Source organism: Lissotriton vulgaris, chromosome 8 (genome assembly GCF_964263255.1).
Source record: "Lissotriton vulgaris chromosome 8, aLisVul1.2, whole genome shotgun sequence".
NCBI classification, from domain to species: Eukaryota; Metazoa; Chordata; class Amphibia; order Caudata; family Salamandridae; genus Lissotriton; species Lissotriton vulgaris.
Window position 1 is genome coordinate 1,103,945,553 of NC_141696.1, and position 19,569 is coordinate 1,103,965,121.

At 41.7% G+C, this 19,569-nt stretch overlaps 1 protein-coding gene across 1 annotated transcript in view; it reads right to left on the bottom strand.

The window, feature by feature from the left end:
• The window catches only part of OLFM4 (olfactomedin 4), a 52,888-nt gene extending 42,536 nt beyond the window's left edge, over window positions 1-10,352 (bottom strand). The window contains exons 1-2 of the mRNA XM_086936225.1: window positions 10,338-10,352; window positions 5,220-5,372 (exon numbers count right to left, since the gene is read on the bottom strand). Of these exons, the coding sequence (XP_086792351.1) occupies window positions 5,220-5,372; window positions 10,338-10,352 (168 nt within the window). The remainder of the gene's footprint in view (window positions 1-5,219; window positions 5,373-10,337) is intronic.
• Between the last annotated feature and the right edge of the window lie 9,217 nt (window positions 10,353-19,569).

Below are 19,569 nucleotides of genomic sequence, written 5' to 3' on the forward strand. Positions count from 1 at the left end.
AGACTTTATGTATCACACATAAGATCCTACATGACCTGGGTCCGCAAATGCTGAGCAATCTGTGCTTGGTGTATACTAACCCTGGGCGAAGAACTACGCTCCGTTCACGGAGTTTGCGGAGTTTCGGCAACTCCGCGCTCCGCGGAGAACGCGAAGTTGTCGAATACTCCGCAAACTGCTGCGTAGCGTAGTTCTCGCGCGCTCAATAGCATTTTCGCGTGCGCGAGGATGCTTGTCGGTAAGACCGAGTTGCCGAACACGCAAAAACTGCAATCTGGCACAGAATAACTCGCGAACACGTTAGTAGTGACCGGAAATAAGGGGACGCGAGCGGGCGGGACAAACCTCATGGGTAACTTTGCGCGCTACACATCCCGAGCATGCAGGCAATCAATCAATCAATCAATCAGGATATTTGTATAGTGCGCTACTCACCCAGAGGGTCTCAAGGCGCTTGGGGTAGGGGGGTCCGCTACTGCTCGAACAGCCATGTCTTGAGTTGCTTCCTGAAGCAGAGGTGGTCTTGGGTCAGGCGGAGGTGGATGGGGAGGGAGTTCCAAGTCTTGGCTGCCAGGTAGGAGAAGGATCTTCCTCCCATGGTGGATCTTCGGATGCGTGGCACGGCGGCGAGGGCGTGGCTGGTCGATCGTAGCTGGCGGGTGGGAGTGTAGAAGGTCAGGCAGTTGTTGATAAACCTGGGGACCAGGTCGTGGAGGGCCTTGTGTGCGTGGGTGAGGAGTTGGAACGTGATTCTCTTGCTGACGGGGAGCCAGTGAAGGTCTCTCAGGTGTCCGGAGATGTGGCTGTGTCGGGGGATGTCCAAGATGAGTCGTGCGGAGGTGTTCTGGATGTGTTAGAGTCTTTTCTGGAGTTTGGCTGTGGTTCCGGTATAGAGGGTGTTTCCGTAGTCCAGTCGGCTGGTGACGAGTGCCTGTGTGACCGTCTTCCTGGTTTCGGTGGCGAGCCATCGGAAGATCTTTCGGAGCATGCGTAGGATGTTGAAGCATGATGATGAGACGGCGTTGACTTGTCTGGTCATCGAGAGGTAGGAGTCCAGGATGAAGCCCAGGTTGCGTGCGTGGTCCGTTGGTTTGGGTGCGCTGCCCAGGGCAGGGGGCCACCAGGAGTCGTCCCAGGCGGAGGGTGATGATCCAAGGATGAGGACTTCCGTCTTGTCTGAGTTCAGTTTCAGGCGGCTGTTCCTCATCCACTTGACTACGTCTTTCATCCCTTCGTGTAGGTTGGTTCTGGCGGTTCCTGGGTCGTTGGTGAGGGAGAGGATCAGCTGGGTGTCGTCGGCGTAGGAGATGATGTTGAGGTTGTGTTGGCGTACGATGGCTGCGAGGGGGCTCATGTAGATCCGCCATCCCGGCCAAATTTTTGGCCGGGATGGCGGCGGTGGTAAACCCACTGGTCAACCCCCTTCTCAATGCCTCCTTGAGGGAGGGGAGTGTCCCACGCACCTGGAAAAGGGCGATGGTGATCCCCCTCCTGAAAAAGCCTGGTTTAGATGCCGAGGTTCTGGCCAATTACAGGCCAATCTCTCTTCTCCCGGCTCTGGCTAAGATCACAGAGAAACATGTGCATGGCATCTTGTCTGGTTTCTTAGAAACAAACAATCTACTTCATCCATCCCAATCCGGATTCCGTCCTAATTTAAGCACGGAAACGGCTCTGTTGGAGGTCTCGGAGGTCATTCGGGAGACTTTGGATGTTGGAGGCAAGGCCATGCTTGTCATGTTAGATCTGTCGGCGGCCTTTGACACCGTCCCCCATGAGGCGCTCCTCGCCAGGCTTCATGACATCGGCCTTAGGGGGACGGTGCTTAAATGGTTTACATCTTTTCTTGAGGGCCGCTGCCAGACGATCTGGGTCTCCCAGAGCTCCGCTGAGATGCCGCCACTGGGAGTCGGAGTTCCATAGGGTTCTGTGTTGAGCCCGACGTTGTTTAACATTTTCATGTCCCCTCTGGCGGCCTTGGTGGAGGCTTATGGGGCCCAGATCGTGTCATACACAGACGACACGCAACTTCTCTTCACATGCGGAAAAGATCAGGCATTTGATGGAGAGAGCATCCGGGGGAATGGTCTTCGACTGGTTCCAGTGGAATAGTCTGAAGGCCAACTCCAGCAAGTCGGAGGTTCTATTCTTCGGCTGTGCCACCGACCCTGAGTGGCAGGAATGGTGGCCGTTGGATATGTGTCCTCCTGCACAGTCATTGCTGGTCGCCAAAAACCTGGGAGTCAAGCTGGACAATAAGCTTATGTTGAGAGCGCATGTTCTTGGTCTGGCTGGCACCTGTTTTGGCATTTTGAAGATGCTCCGCAAGTTTTTACCACTGCTCTCTGTGGAACACAGGCGGATCACTGTGCAAGCTCTTATTGGATCCAGGTTGGATTATCCGAATGCCCTCTTCCTAGGTCTCCCGGATTATTTGGTCCAGCGCCTGCAGGTGGCACAGAACTCTGCTGCTCGTGCCATTTTTGGCCTTCACAGGCGAGCACGAGTGTCTGGGCTGCTGCAGACGCTTCACTGGCTGCCCATCCGGAAGCGGATCATGTTTAAATCTTTGACGCTGATGCATAAAGCACTTTTTGGCTCAGGCGCTAGGTATTTGCAACGGAGGCTGTCCTTTTACCGTCCAGCCCGCTCATTGCGGTCAGAATCTCTTTTCATGGCCGTGGTTCCGCGTGTAAGAAAGGCCCGCACTGGGGGTCGCTCCTTTAGCTTCAAGGCTCCTCAGCTTTGGAATTCGCTTCCGATGGTTTTACGTAGCACCTCTAATTTGCTTCAGTTCAGGAAGAGCCTAAAGACTTGGCTTTTTAACCTTTAGGCCTTCTTTTTTTCTCCCCTTTTGCTTTGTGGTCTGTTATTTGTCTGTTGTGTTATTTACACTGAGCTGCATGTGGAAAGCGCCGGGACACTCTTTTAGAGTAGCCGTGCGCTATATAAACACAATATAACATAACATAACATAACATAACAGACGTTGAAGAGGGTGGGGCTGAGTGATGATCCTTGTGGTACGCCGCATATGACTTCGGTGGGCTTGGATCTGTACGGGGGGAGGCGGACTCTCTGGGTTCTTCCGGTGAGGAACGAGATGATCCACTCCAGTGCCTTCTCTTGGATTCCGATGTTGCTGAGGCGCTGCACTAGGGTGCGGTGGCAGACCGTATCGAATGCTGCGGAGAGGTCCAGGAGGATGAGGGCCGCTGTTTTCCAGTTGTCGAGCAGGGTTCGGATGTCGTCAGTGGCTGCGATGAGGGTGGTCTCGGTGCTGTGGTTGGCGCGGAAGCCGGACTGCGAGTGGTCGAGGCTGGTTGGGCGAGCGCAATTGGTGATCCACTGTGTGAGGTTGTTGGCTGCTTGGTTGGGGTCCGTTGAGCTGGCGGGAGGGTTCTGGCTCAGTGAAGTGGTGAGCTGGTCAGGGGTGATCTTGTTCCAGTTCCTGCGGGGAACCTGTTGCGGGTGGTGGTGAGTCGTGGTCTTTCTGAAGCTGAAGTGGACGCAGCTGTGGTCTGTCCAGTGGAGTCCGGTGGAGTGGCTGAAGGAGATGTACTTGCTGGAGGAGAAGACTGATTCAAGCGTGTGTCCGGCGTAGTGGGTGGGGGTGTTCACCAGTTGCATGAGTCAAGGGTTGGCGAGGTTGTCCAGCAGGGTGGTGGTGGTGTTGTCGTTGTTGTTCTCCAGGTGGAAGTTGAGGTCCCCTAGGAGGATGTAGTCAGCGGAGGCGAGGGCGTGCGGGCTGATGAAGTCTGCGATGTCTTCGCTGAATTGTGTGCGAGGTCCTGGGGGTCTGTAGATGAGGGTGCCTCTGAGTGTGGTCTTGGGGTCGGTGTGTATCTGGAAGTGAAGATGTTAAGCGGCTGTGAGGGTGTCGTATGAGTTGGTCGTGATGCGGATGGTGTTCTTGTGGACGATGGCGATGCCTCCTCCTGTCTCGTTGACGCGGTCTCTCCGGGTGATCTTTTATCCGTCCGGGATGGCGACGGCGATGTCGGGCGCTGAGGAGGCGTTCATCCATGTTTCCGTGAGGAAGGCGACGTCTGGAGATGTGGTGTCGAGCAGGTTCCAGAGTTCCACGGCGCTCCCGAAGACGAAAAATGGCTCGCGAACGGGTCAAGCAAGCTACTACGCATGTTCGCGGAGCTACGCGTAGTTCGCGGAGTGCAAGTGCATCTTCGCGTAGCTCCGCGGAGTGCGGCTACGCGAACTACGCCCAGGCTTAGTGTATACCCCGGCTCGGGACCTGAACTCGACTGTGTCCCACTGGGCTTTCAGGAAACTGATCAAGACATGGCTCTTTTCCAATCTCTAGCCTATATCCTCTCTGTCAGCCTTTACCCTGGCCTAGCTCTTGAATGCCCCATTGCTGGGGCAGACATGCGCTATACAAATGCTGATAACATAAAATTTCTAGTCAACATTCTCATTTTAGTTTATTGTGTATTTTTTTATGGTTGTGCATTGAATGTACAGGCACAACTGTGAAGGGCCTCCTCTTTCTTTCTTAATTTCTCTAACACCCTTTTCTCAATTTTTCATGTCTCTCACCAACTCTTCTCACTAACATTGTATGCCCCTTTCCCTCTCTTATTTTTTAGTTTTGCAGTGTTAGCGGGAGCCAGACCTGAAGGTATTGGAACGTTTTACTTGAGCACCAGTAACATTACAAAAGGACACATTAATTTTTTGTTGGCACAGGAAGAAGAAGTGATTCCGCCGGGAATCACAGGACCGTGAGCCGACGCCATGCTGGGACTCGAAACTGGATCCCTAGTTCCCAACTGGGCATCTCTGGCCCTTACATCACATCCTCTGCCCACCTTTCTTTTTCAGAATTTCAACCTACTGTGATTTCTAAAAAAGACATCCTCGAAATAACAAAGACAAATTTGATCCTTACGCTATAGGGATACATGGATACCCTAGTTGCAAAGGAGGGGGGTGGAAAATGATGGGTAGCATTCCTTTTAATGGCTAATGTCTCCTGGAACCAACATACACACCTTGTAGCATTTTGCAAGATGAGGAAATATTGTGGTTTTTACACTATTGGCTATATTTCTTCATAATATTTTTAGCTTTTGTGAACTAAAACATATTTGCGAGTGGAGAATAACATGGTGTTAAAACATTTTCATATTTCTTCATAAACTAATCTCTCTGACATTAAATACATATTCTTATGTCATTCATGTGTTAAAAGTACTTACTTTAGCAAGTTCTTTTTCAACTCGGATTGATAGTGTCTGAGTAGTAATTTCCAATTTTTCTACTTGCATTGCCGGAAAGCTGTTATCTGGCAGATAAACGGAGCACTGGCACATCCCATGGTTATCCACCGAGCCAGAGACATTGGCAAAAAGCTGCAATACAATGTGACAAGCAAAATCAAATGAATTGCTACTAAATATGTTGCCCATCTGCAGCATTGGTGACTTGATATCATGATAAACCGATCAGCAAAAAAAGTGACATAACTGGTTACCAGGCAAAATAATCTTCAAAACCAAAAGGCAGGAAATAGGACTTCATTCCCCATCGACAATCTGCAGAAGATGTGACATCACAGCATTTACCATTAAACATCTGCACAGTGCTCAACATAATTTCCTGTTTTATCGTTATTTCAGTCAACTTCTCCTAACTTCAGTCACCTACTCTGGGTGTCCTGCTGTCCGTCCATCACCACCCCCTTTTGACCCACTTTTGGCCGCCAAAAGTGTGGCAGGGTATGCTCAGACGTGAGTCCCTTGCTCACTTTGCCACTGGATTCAAGCAAGCGAGCTGAAGATGGCTGGAATGCCAGAAACCGGTCCTCGGAAGCTTGTTTCCGGTCCAGGGAAGACATGGCTTGGCAGTTCGGGCTGTACTGTTCCCATGAGGCACAGGGTCAGACTGATTTGCATATAGCCATGTCTGAACTGGGTTGGCAGAGTGGGCTAAAGAATGGTGATGGATTAAACCCAGATCTTTTGACTGAGTGTGAGTGTTTGATTGATTCAGATGCTCCGTCCATCACCACCCCCTTTTGTACCACTTTTGGTCGCCATAAGTGTGGCAGGGTATGCTCAGACGTAAGTCCCTTGCTCACTTTGCCACTGGATTCAAGCAAGCCGGGCTGAAGACGGCTGGAATGCCAGAAACCGGTCCTCAGAAGCTTGTTTCCAGTCCAGGGAAGACATGGCTTGGCAGTTCGGGCTGGACTGTTCCCATGAGGCACAGGGTCAGACTGATTTGCATATAGCCATGTCTGAACTGGGGTGGCAGAGTGGGCTAAAGAAGGGTGATGGATTAAACCCAGATCTTTTGACTGGGTGTGAGTGTTTGATTGATTCAGATGCTTCGTCCATCACCACCCCCTTTTGTACCAGTCCAGGCATCCTCAGCAAGGGACAGACACAGGCAAGGGTAGTGCCTATTTAGGCCTCTTAGGGCCTAAAAGGACTTTGGACTAGAACCTGTTCCACTGAAACCTATAAGGTAAGTTATCCCCTCACCCAGCACACTTATCTGCCTATTCCCAGAATCTCACCCAGACCAAGAAGACACAAACACTCTAGCGTCCTCAAACTCACAGAGACAACCTAGTGCATCCCATTACCTGACACACATTTGATAACCTCAGAACACATATTCTGCCCATGCTCATTAATGCTCACTCTACAGTAATCCATGCATCAGGAAATATTGCAGACCTTATCTACAATCAAAAGTTTGACAGCCAATCATCATCGAAATGTAGTTCACCCCCATATCCTTACACATCCCAGACATCCTTTTTTCCTCAGTCTATGACATACAGTGTATTGACCACACACATGAGATGGGTTGATCCCTCACTATCATTCATAGATCCTCCAAGTCCTTAAACCTAGGCAAACACGTGACAATCAACTCCATAGACCTACTGATATGCCACTTCCCACTCTCTGAAATCCAGACTTCCACCTTCCATTTCATCTACATTCTTCCGGGGCAGAAGAAGGGCATCATTAAGTAACTTTTCGATCTCTTCACTACCTCATCCATCCAACACACCCATAAAATCCTGGGTGACCTCAAGCTCTCATACAACAAAAGCTCAAAGAAAATGAGACACCCTCCTCAACCTCACTGGCACACCCAAATTGTTACTGCACGTCACCCAGCCAACACGCTCCAATTGCCACATCCTCAACCTCTTTTTAGCACCACCAGCAATCCTTTGGAAACCCCCAATACACATATCTCTAGAGTGGACCAACAACCATGCCATCCATTTCTCACTGCCCAGCAACCCACAAACCAAAGTCAACCCAAAGAAGAAGACCAAAACTCCAGATCCTTCCAAAATGTATTCATAAGCAACCTAATGCCTAAACGTACCTTTCATCCCTTCAACCCTGCAACTGATGCCAAAACCATTTTAAACAACTTCATTGATTTTTTGAAAAAACTATATGAACATCCACACTTGAACAAACATATGCAAGTGCAAGTCAAAACTTTCAGCACCACGTTACTGTAAAAGATTTTTGTCAATAAACATTCGAGCCATAGACAGGAAAGAAAAATTACAAAAGACAGTAATCCTCAAGCCCTCATGATGCTGAAGTCACTCCACTCAACACGCAGACAGCTCATCGATCACCCAAAGTGAAGTTCTATATCAACACCATCAATAAAGAGGCCAATAGAAGGAGAACACTTTTTGAAACAATCAAACCCTGCCTCAGTCCTCAGCCTGATTCAACTAACTGTCCCACACTTCACAGACAAGTGCAATGCCATCAACTTATTTTCAGTGAAAAAAAGACCATTGATCAGTACTTCTATAACACCAAGCCTGCGTGTCCTCTTACACCCACCTACTCTTTTAGAATCCCACAATTGTCATCCTTCCATATCCTGTCTCTCATAATTCTTCCAACATACTTACCTTTCTCAAAGCTACTTCTAATGAAGATGATGCTTACCCTCTTCCTTCATCAATGCTCTCTCCAGAGAAGCTCTCTTACTACTCACTATTGCCAGCATCTCCATCAATTGTCATCTACTCAGACACAATCAAGGCAGGCACAATCCTTCCACTCCTAAATAATTCTACAGTAAACCCTGATGACCTCGACAACTATTGGCCCATCACTCATCTACCCTTGATTGGCAAGAACACTAAAAAGCTTTCTGCACTCAACTCCAAAATTACATCAATCATCAGTGCTTATCATCTTCTGCATTGTGACCAAACTGGCTTCAGCTGACCTTGCTTGAAACTGCAACATCTATCTTCCAAGAAACCTTAGGCATTAGTTTCACATTAATAAACTGTGACACTTGTAAGTCATAGAACAAGTTGTAGGCATGGAGGAATGTACATAAGAAAGCAAAATCCAAAATACCTTTTCTTTTATGTTGTTTAGAACATTAACAGATGTAAACACAATGGTGCCAATTCACAATCATCTTTTGAAAATTCATGGGTCTCCTGCTGATTTTTGAGTACATTTCTAAATGTTTATTGCTTCTCAAAAACTCTTAGAAGTATTTATGGAAATGTATACAAATTGTACAGTTAATGAGTACTCCTTGTCCCCTACACTTACACCTGCACAGCAAAAAAGGAACAGGTGTACGTATGAAGAAAATTAGCATCAACATATTTAACAACGCTATTACAAATTGATGACTAAATGTACTACATTTGGAGATCTTATTCAATTATCAAACTTGCTGCCTATCTGCTAAGTAATGTACCAAAGCTGCTACAGGCACCCTTTTTGAAATACATTCCCTTATTATCTTTCACTATGTCAGTCTTTTAGTTTTCCACTAGTGGCAATGTCTTGGTAAGGGACATTTCTCCCTCCAGGTGATCCTGTTTAAGTGACAACAGAAAGAATTTCAACCCAAGTGGTATTGTTACTCAATTATATGCAGAGCACAGCCACATTTGATAGACATGAATATGTTATCCCTTCTTTGCATGTAAGTTGAGTGGATAAGATTAATGGATCAGCAAGTGACCATGTTAGATAGATGCCTTTGTATAATTGTTCTCTGGACAGGACTGTTCATTGCTTGGCCATGATGCTAGAAACATGCAGTTTTTGCAAGTTGTCCACTGGCAATATAAATTATTCCAATTGACCTATCCGGGACACATTTGTTACAGATTCAAAAAATACGTTCACAGTGATTATCTACAATCTTACATCTACCAGATGCCTGCAACCTTAACAATATCACATGATTCTAGTCAGTCATCACTCCATTGTTCACAGGTATATCAAGTGAAGTTTCCCATTATGTCATGCATGATATAGCCCACTACTAAAAAAATGACTGCCAATTTAGAATTCCTGGCAATTTAGAGGACATTCTCAAGTTCATCGACGTAAGATTATCAAAACAAAGGACAGTTACCAACTCCCATCCGAATTAGAAACAAATAACCTCTTCAATGACTTTTATTTGGATGTCATGGCACAGATGAAAAAAGAAAACTCTTTAATAACATTTCGGGAAAAAATTGCTAAATTCCTTGGACAATGGTATGGGCAGTGGTTAATCATTCTCAGCTTCTCCATTGTGTTAAATATGATATACCATAGTATCCTCTTCTCATGGTTAGAAAAACCTTGCTGAATAGATGAACCAGCAATCCAGTGTTTCCATCCATTTGGCATGTGTTGCAGTGTCCTTTTTCATTGGTAGCATAACTTGCTCTGTATCTCAAGAATCTTAATGTTACTGTTCAATTTTTAAATGTGACTCACACAACTGGCCTCAACAAATATAACTTTGTAAAATCTCTACACCAGTAATAAGAAGGTACTTATGAAGACTCCAGAGAAGTTGGTAAAACTGGCACATTATCAATGATTACCTTTCACATATGCAGGAGTTGAAGAGGAAAGCTAGTAAAGCATCAATAGAGTAGAAATAGAGCCAATGTTACTAAGCTCCAAAGACTCAATAGTGGTATGATATAACTACCCATACTCTATTACCCTCACTCTCCCACAACTCTCTCAAGCTTGGTTGGTTCAAAACAGAAGGTCATCCCTAATGCAGACATTTTATTAATTTCACAAGCTAACAATGTGAATAATACATGTTTATCAACTACATCAACTCCATTACTGAAGGCACACCATCGAGTCACTCCTATCCTCAAAGTGACTTCTTCATTGTTAGTGATGAATGTTTTTCCTAGTGCACAACATTTAACCTTCATTCTAAACATCAAAATGTTCAATTCTAATCTTGAGATCACTGCCAAGTGGTTTTTGTTAACTATCATGGATTACATTACGTTTAGAAGGGTTGTTGTGTTTTGCAGAAATTACCTGGAAAACATTCATCCTGGCACTCTTTTTGTTTCTTCAAACAAAATTATTATGGCTAATCAGCAACATGTAATGAGTTCACAATTAATTTAAGGACACAGGGGTACACATTCCTGAGACAATTAAAAGGAAACAACAGAATTGTAGCTTCTGAGGTGGTATTGAGGAGTGTCACTAACTTTTCTTATTTTATCATCTATATTATCATTATCACTACATAACTTGCCTTGGTATTTGTGTTGACTTCATTATTGTTTTGACACCAATACTACTATAAATCAGTGAGTGGTTTGGCAAAATTCTCTGTAGTTTATTTCTTTGATTTGAAAATAGATTTCCAACCCAACACCACTACTCTGATTTTCCCACCATAGTGATGTTCAGTTTTCATTCAGTGCAATTGTGAAGAATTGTTTAATTGCCCCAAAATATCTATTTAGTTAGCTCTCATATTTCTGATGCCAGTTATAGAATATTTGTTGGTAAAGGATGAGGGGGCAAAATATTGATTATGGAAAGCTTTGAGCTGCTACTTCAAGAAAGTAAATTACAAATGTTATTTTTTTCATCTATGTAATTATTTAGTTCAAAAGTATTATAAATGGTCAAATATGTTACCTTACAAACACAGCGGAGCTGTTTATTACCCTTCGATGTGCGCCATGATTCATAGGTTACCTATAGTGGAAGTTTAGTGTCAGGAGTGCCTTAAGAACTGAAATTGGAATAGAGATGAAGTTTCAAGTCTGGAAGATAGGAGAGAGGACATTGTGTGCACCTAAAGTCGTGAGTAGCAGTAGCTACAAGGAGAGTCTTATTATCCAATGTAACTTGACTCTGTGCTCCAGAGTGCAAGTAGGCATTGAAAATGCCTAGTTTTAAAATGCTTTGCATATTGGCATTCACAGCATTTCCTGTTATAAAGAAATCATTTTCTATGCAAGTTAAACAATCACACACAAATGAGATGTGATAGTAGAACTACAAGTAATTGACTATTGGTGAAAATGAAGCAAATTCGAATGAATCATTCCAAAAAAAACTTGTAGTTTTGGGCTTTGTCAGGTTTCCATTTTTAGCAAGAATTGTGTCCAAAATTATTTTAAACACTGTCAAGAACGTCTACAAATAATTTTGGTACATCCTTACTCATAATTTTGTCTAGCAACATCAATAATTTTTTTAAGAAAAAAATTCCACAGCGGATCAAGAAACCAGCACCTCTAATTTCCAACGTCCCTTAAAGTATTCAGTCTTGTTGTGCTGAGAACCTCCAGGACCTGCTGCGGTTCGGTCCCACTGGAATTCCAGATAGAAACTTTGGAGAAGAATGGAGGCAGCACCAAGCACAAAGTAAGACAGGACCAGAGTTGTATCAAAAAATATATTTTTCTTTTTATTTTCGTATTTTCAAAGTGCACAGGACAGCCAATGCGTTTCGCTCCCCAACCATGGGAGCTTCGTCAGGGCTAGTGCACAGATTCCAAAATACGGAATAGAAGTGTAAACAAACGTCACGGGCCGTCAGGTTGATTACGCCAGTTGCAAGAAGGGTTATTTCTCAAATTGCATATTGAAGTTTTAAGTAGACTGGACGTAGGGCGACGTATGTGCAGTCCTTATTCCACAAGTTGACCATGCACACCAAAGACAATTTAATGAGCACAATATTAGTGCTTAGTTTCCATTAGTTTTGTAACAAAAAAAGATATCCAATTGTTCTCCCAAGAAAGTTCCAAGTCAATTTTCTTCTTTATTCTTTCTTTTATTATTCAAAATTTGCAGATAAAAAAATAGCCAACGTGTTTCGTCCGAAACCGGACTTCTTCAGGGCTACATTTAAAAGAGATACAAAAATATATATAAACATATGTACATGATATAGAAGTTCGTGCGCAGAGAAATAAAACATACAATTTAAGCAAGAAAAGACATTTATGATGCACCAGACATTTTAAGGTATACATTATTCAAAAAAGACTTGGATTAGATATATCTACATTTCAGGGAGAACATATATTGTGACAAAAAGGATTAGAGAAAAAAAGTGCTTGATTTAATGAATGCTAGTCTCCTAACCTTGAAAGGAGAAAAGGGAGTTGATAGGAAAATCCTACTTAATTTAACATGTGAATATATTCAGTGTACACGTTTTAAATTACAAAAAGGTCTTAAATACCTTGACTCAAATATGTCTTTATACACCGTGTCCCATCCGTCTTGAGAGTTGTATATTCAATAGGGTTCTATAAATAAATATATCCGGGTTTCAATGATATGTGCATAGGCATATTGGAATCCTTTCTAGTCAAAAAAGACCCTTTATATCTTGGAGACCTCTCACATAACTCGTTTTAATGAGAGAAAAATCATTATCTAATTGTGATACCTGTCCTATTGTACTTATCATAAAATTATGCTTTAAAAACAGTAGAAAGACTGGAAGAGCCTTACTATTTAGGACACCGAATTTTTACAAGGTTAAACAATATTGGTAGTTCAGGAGATACATGGTAAACACTTACTTTAAGTATATTAGTGGCGGATTATGCGATCAAAATATATCATCCATTCGTTATATTTCAATCAGAAGGAAGAAGAAGAGTGAAGTACATGCCTGCAAGAAGGATTTACGAAATATTAGAGTGGAATAAGAAACCGTCTGTGGTATGAGTGGAAACAACTATTATTGTGGAGATGACAGTATTTGTAGGACAGAATTACTGTTCTACACTTGTTATTAATATAGTAGAAAATTATACATTCATGATGTTAAGCAGAGTTTCTAAATTTCAAGATTTCACTTCCAATGATAATCCCTTTTGAATTATCACCTCCTTGATATTATTAAGCATATAGTATTTAGTTAGAATAGAGATATTTTGTGCAGACATATAATCATTAGTCTTGCACGGTTGGATATTGAAAACAATCCGGTCATGAACTATATGTATAAAGAGAAGTGAAATGACCTCATTTCACTTCTCTTTACACATATAGTTCATGACCGGATTGTTTTCAATATCCAACCGTGCAAGACTAATGATTATATGTCTGCACAAAATATCTCTATTCTAACTAAATACTATATGCTTAATAATATCAAGGAGGTGAGAATAGAGATATTTTGTGCAGACATATAATCATTAGTCTTGCACGGTTGGATATTGAAAACAATCTGGTCATGAACTATATGTATAAAGAGAAGTGAAATGACCTAATTTCACTTCTCTTTATACATATAGTTCATGACCGGATTGTTTTCAATATCCAACCGTGCAAGACTAATGATTATATGTCTGCACAAAATATCTCTATTCTAACTAAATACTATATGCTTAATAATATCAAGGAGGTGATAATTCAAAAGGGATTATCATTGGAAGTGAAATCTTGAAATTTAGAAACTCTGCTTAACATCATGAATGTATAATTTTCTACTATATTAATAACAAGTGTAGAACAGTAATTCTGTCCTACAATTACTGTCATCTCCACAATAATAGTTGTTTCCACTCATACCACAGACGGTTTCTTATTCCACTCTAATATTTCGTAAATCCTTCTTGCAGGCATGTACTTCACTCTTCTTCTTCCTTCTGATTGAAATATAACGAATGGATGATATATTTTGATCGCATATTCCGCCACTAATATACTTAAAGTAAGTGTCTACCATGTATCTCCTGAACTACCAATATTGTTTAACCTTGTAAAAATTCGGTGTCCCAAATAGTAAGGCTCTTCCAGTCTTTCTACTGTTTTTAAAGCATAATTTTATGATAAGTACAATAGGACAGGTATCACAATTAGATAAAGATTTTTCTCTCATTAAAATGTGTTATGTGAGAGGTCTCCAAGATATAAAGGGTCTTTTTTGACTAGAAAGGATTCCAATATGCCTATGCACATATCATTGAAACCTGGATATATTTATTTATAGAACCCTATTGAATATACAACTCTCAAGACGGATGGGACGCGGTGTATAAAGACATATTTGACTCAAGGTATTTAAGACCTTTTTGTAATTTAAAACGTGTACACTGAATATATTCACATGTTAAATTTAGTAGGATTTTCCTATCAACTCCCTTTTCTCCTTTCAAGGTTAGGAGACTAACATTCATTAAATCAAGCACTTTTTTTCTCTAATCCTTTTTGTCACAATATATGTTCTCCCTGAAATGTAGATATATCTAATCCAAGTCTTTTTTGAATAATGTATACCTTAAAATGTCTGGTGCATCATAAATGTCTTTTCTTGCTTAAATTGTATGTTTTATTTCTCTGCGCACGAACTTCTATATCATGTACATATGTTTATATATATTTTTGTATCTCTTTTAAATGTAGCCCTGAAGAAGTCCGGTTTTGGACGAAACGCATTGGCTATTGTTTTTATCTGCAAATTTTGAATAATAAAAGAAAGAATAAAGAAGAAAATTGACTTGGAACTTTCTTGGGAGAACAATTGGATATCTTTTTTTGTTACAAAACAAATGGAAACTAAGCACTAATATTGTGTTCATTAAATTGTCTTTGGTGTGCATGGTCAACTTGTAGAATTTTGATGTATAAGACAAATGCTTTTTTGTTTTATGTTGGGATCTAGGGGACTGTATCCCAGACCACTTGCACCCATACTACAAAAACACTAGGAACTTGGCTATCGGTGCGGCCCTAGTAGCCTCAATCCCCTTTTCTGTTTGAATACTATATTTTGGGCTAGCCTGCACGTAAGTGTCATCCTATAAAATTCATTGCATATATTGTCCATCTAAAAAACAACAATGTTTGAGGACAACAGAGAGGAGTTGTTATGTGACCTCTTTAACAAAGATAAAACTACTGCTCGACCTCCAGCTCCCCCGATCCAAAAGGATAGTCTTAAAAACAAGTTTATCCGACTTGAAAAACTGCGCAAACAAGAGCTCGCCAAATGGTGGGATGGTGCGACACTTAAGAAATACTTAGAGAATAAACGCATCCCCAGAGGGTTGCACATTCTCATTTTTCCAAATTATGAGGATCTAGAATTGGACCTCTTGGGCGAATGGGAAGAAGGTTTACATGCAGCATCATTAAAAATGAAGAGATACTGGCACTAGAAAAAGAAATTAGTGAAATGAATTTACCAGACTTGACCCAAAAAAATTATGAGATCTTAAAAAAGGAATTGGCTAGCTACCAATTATACATCAAGGGTAAGAAACAACAAAAAATAGAGCGAGACCGTGGGGACTATGAAAGGGGCCGAATATTTACCTTTGCACGTAAATTTGATGATGTAGCCCCAAGAAATACTACGGCCCCTAGTACTGTAATACGTACACCAAGTATATCATCAAGCAGCACGTCTATTTCCTCTTTTTCTTCAATTGAAACTGATCCAGGGGAAGGAACTAGCACTGCCACCCCTAACCTAAACCCAGAGTCTGATTTTTTAATGGAGGTACAGAGGTACCGCCTGGAGAACAACAAAAAAAGGGCACTAAACGAAGAACTAGGCGGGGTGGCCAGAAACACAAGATCCACAACAAAGGCAAAAATGGGAAACAACCAATAGGGCAATGCAACCAGAATGTGAACCATGAAATGGACAGGACTATGAACAATGACAAAAGTAAAAATGTGAATGTGATTAATTTGTCTTCTAGAACTTTTTCTGATTCAGAAATGTCCATTCTGCAAAGAGGCTTAAATTTTTGTGTAACTGAGAAGCAAATGTTGGATAAAGTACATGTTGATCTTTTTCGTTTCACCCGCAATTTGAAATTAAAAAAATACTTTGCTGAGCAACCAGATGTACGTATTCCTATTCAATCTGAAAAAAATGTTTCTGAATTTACTATTGCTGAAGTTGACACCTCGTATACGATTGCAACATTAGATGAACATGATGTAGTGGGTGATTTGATCATGCATGCCCAAAATCTTGATATCTATGAGGACACGACTATAGATAGTGGTTTAAAAAACCGCTCAAAATGTATACCCCCTAGCCCCAAAACTGCTATCGATGAGTTCTCTGTTAGAGTGACATAGGATCTTTATAAATTAGAAGACAAGCATTATTCAAATAACAAATGCAAACATCCTTATAACATCAGCAAATCTGATAAACTCTTTTTACAGACCATACGTGATGACTCGTCCTTGGTAGTTCGTGAGGCCGACAAGGGCGGCAATATTGTCATAATGGATTTCATGGATTATTCCAATGAAATAAAGAGGCAGCTGAATGACATTGCTTGTTATGCTCTGTTGCGAAAAAATCCCATTAAAGACGTTGAGTGTGAGATCAACTCGAGACTAGTTGAATGGAGGGAATGAGGACTGATATCTGAACCAGAATACAGATATCTGAGGGCAGACAACTCACGTTTCCCATGCATCTATGCCCTTCCCAAAGTGCATAAGGGCGGTGCCTTTCCTCCTGGAAGACCCATTATATCAAGCAACGGAGGTCCAACTGAACACCTGGCTGAATATATAGATTCCTTTCTCCAACCATTTGTACGAAACCTGCCTTCATATCTACAGGATAGCAGGGAACTTCTCTGCAAACTAGAAGATGTAATCTGGGAGGATGAGCTTTTCACGTTCGTAACCATGGACGTGGAAAGCTTGTATAGCTGTATAGAACTGGAGAATGGGATGAGATCTCTAAAGTACTTTCTTTTTAAACGAAATGCATGTCACCTTGAACACACCCAGATGCTGTTAGCCATGGCCGAGTTGATTTTGACACACAATGTCTTTCTACATGAGGACAATTGGTACCTACAGACACAGGGGACTGCCATGGGCTCCAGATTTGCTCCATCTTATGCAAACCTTTTTATGGGTCTGTTTGAGATGGAGCATGCCTGGGGCCATGGAGCAAGTGAATGGATGGATGACATAATTTTTTATGTACGTTACATTGATGACATTTTCCTAATTTGGAAGGGTAGTACTGATGGCTTGACTAATTACTTTCGTTTCCTCAATAGCAATGATCGTAATATTAAGCTTACCATGAACTTCTCTCAAAGGGAAATTGTATTTCTTGATTTACAACTCTATATAAAAGAAGGTACCATTCAGAGCAATATGCACAAAAAAACAACTTCATGTAACAGCATACTTCATGCGGATAGTTGTCACCCCAGGAATACTATAGTGGCGATCCCATATGGCGAGATGATACGTGCTCGCCGCAATTGTAGTGAAGATGCCAACTTTGAAAACACCATAGAAAGTATGAAGACTGACTTTCTGGCTAGGGGTTACGCTGAGAAAGATGTTGCTAGGGCAGAAAGCAAGATCAGAAAAAAGAAACGTTACGAAACCTTGCTTAAGCAACCCAAAAAGAACACTAGTGTACCCCTAAATCAATGTGCTTTTATAACAGAATATGGAATGTACAGCAACCATATCTATAACATCCTAAGGAAACACTGGCATCTCTTGAAATCAGACATATTACCGACAGGTATCATCCCAGACAAACCCAGGGTGGTTTATAAAAAGGGTAGAACAATCAAGAACATTCTCTGCCCCAGTTATGTAGATCCCCCAAAGAAAAGTGGTTCTGCATGGCTCACAGAGAAGCCGGCTGGCTTCTTTGTATGCGGCAATTGTACAGTGTGTGAATATGGTATGAATAAGTTGGTTGACTACAGCTATAACAGCTTGAGGACACATAGAGTCACTTCTTTCATAAACTGCAATACAACCTTTGTAGTTTATGTAATCATCTGCCATTGCAACATGATCTATGTTGGTAGCAGTACTAGATGTCTAAAAATACGTATTCAAGAGCATATCAGAAACATCAAAAATAATGATATACGTAGCCCAGTGGCACAACACATCTCACAAAACCACCCTAATGAAAAAGAGATCAAATTCCATGCAATTGATAGGGTGATGTCAGAGAAACGTGGGGGTGACAGGATCACGTGTCTCAGACAACTTGAGGCCCGTTGGATATGTAGATTGAGAGCTGTAGATCAGGGACTAAATGTGAATAATGAATTCCATCATTTCCTATAGATCAGTTAACCCACACCTATTTATCTGGACTGTCCTTGCAAAAGCATTGCTGATTCAGGAGTCTCTTTGATGGGCTCGTATAAATAAGACAAAGACTCTCCTTGAATTTGACTGTATTGTTATCTTTACATAAGATTTTCTCCAACTGTCTTTAGTTTCATGTTCCGTTTAAATTTATAATATAGAGAAGAATTTTTGTGAAATATTTGGAATATTCTTTTAAAGAATACCAATCTTCCGGCACACGAGTGTTCTAGCATCACACCTATAAAACCGGTGGGAGTAATAACTTAAATTAGTATTTGACCTTTTAGTCACTATCTTACAATTTTCTCTACCAGTTACTAGTGAATGCTACATTTGCGACGTGCGTTCCCACCGTCATGATTTCGCATATAGACGGTTGTAAACAAATGTGCCGGTCCTTTTTTACTAGTTGCTAGTGTATGCTATATTTGCGATGTGCGGTTACACCATTCTGACATTGCATACAGACGATTGTAAATAAATGAGACGATTCTTTTATTCTTTACGCAATAATCAAAATAATTTAAACGGATTCTGGATATTGTATAAAATATGTTAAAATATTTACACGCGCTTTAAATTTATTTTAAATATAAACCGTGTGCTGGTAAGTACCTGTAAGCTCAATAATGTTGCGTTTGATGCCAACTTACTAAGTGTTAACTGGCATCTTATATCAAACTATGACTAGCCTAAGATGTCCGCTCGGATTAATGCCCAACGCGGTTCCGGAGTGTGTGGCTTACTCCAAATAGTTATTCAGCAATAGGGCTTTTTTAGTCCGAGCTTACTTAATAAATAGGACGTTTTTCACCTTGTAACTAGCTTTAAGAAAACTATTAGTTTTCGAACAATCCCATAATCTCGTAGAATTGATTCAAAGTCTGTTCTTTCACTCACCTTCGGGATCTTTCTCGTGGTTTTTGACTAGATAAAGATGGCGGCTTCGTCTATATTGATTTCCGCGCTATCAGGGATCGCCCGTTTTTTTCTTGTTTTTAATTAATAGTGTTAATTGGCAATTACATATCATTATGGAGGGTATATATAGCCTTCCTGAAATGCCTTCAGAATATACTAGCAGACCAGATGACCGCACACGTACGAGACGGCGACGCCAGATATATGGTGAGTGTTAAGGAATACGCTAAATGGGGACATT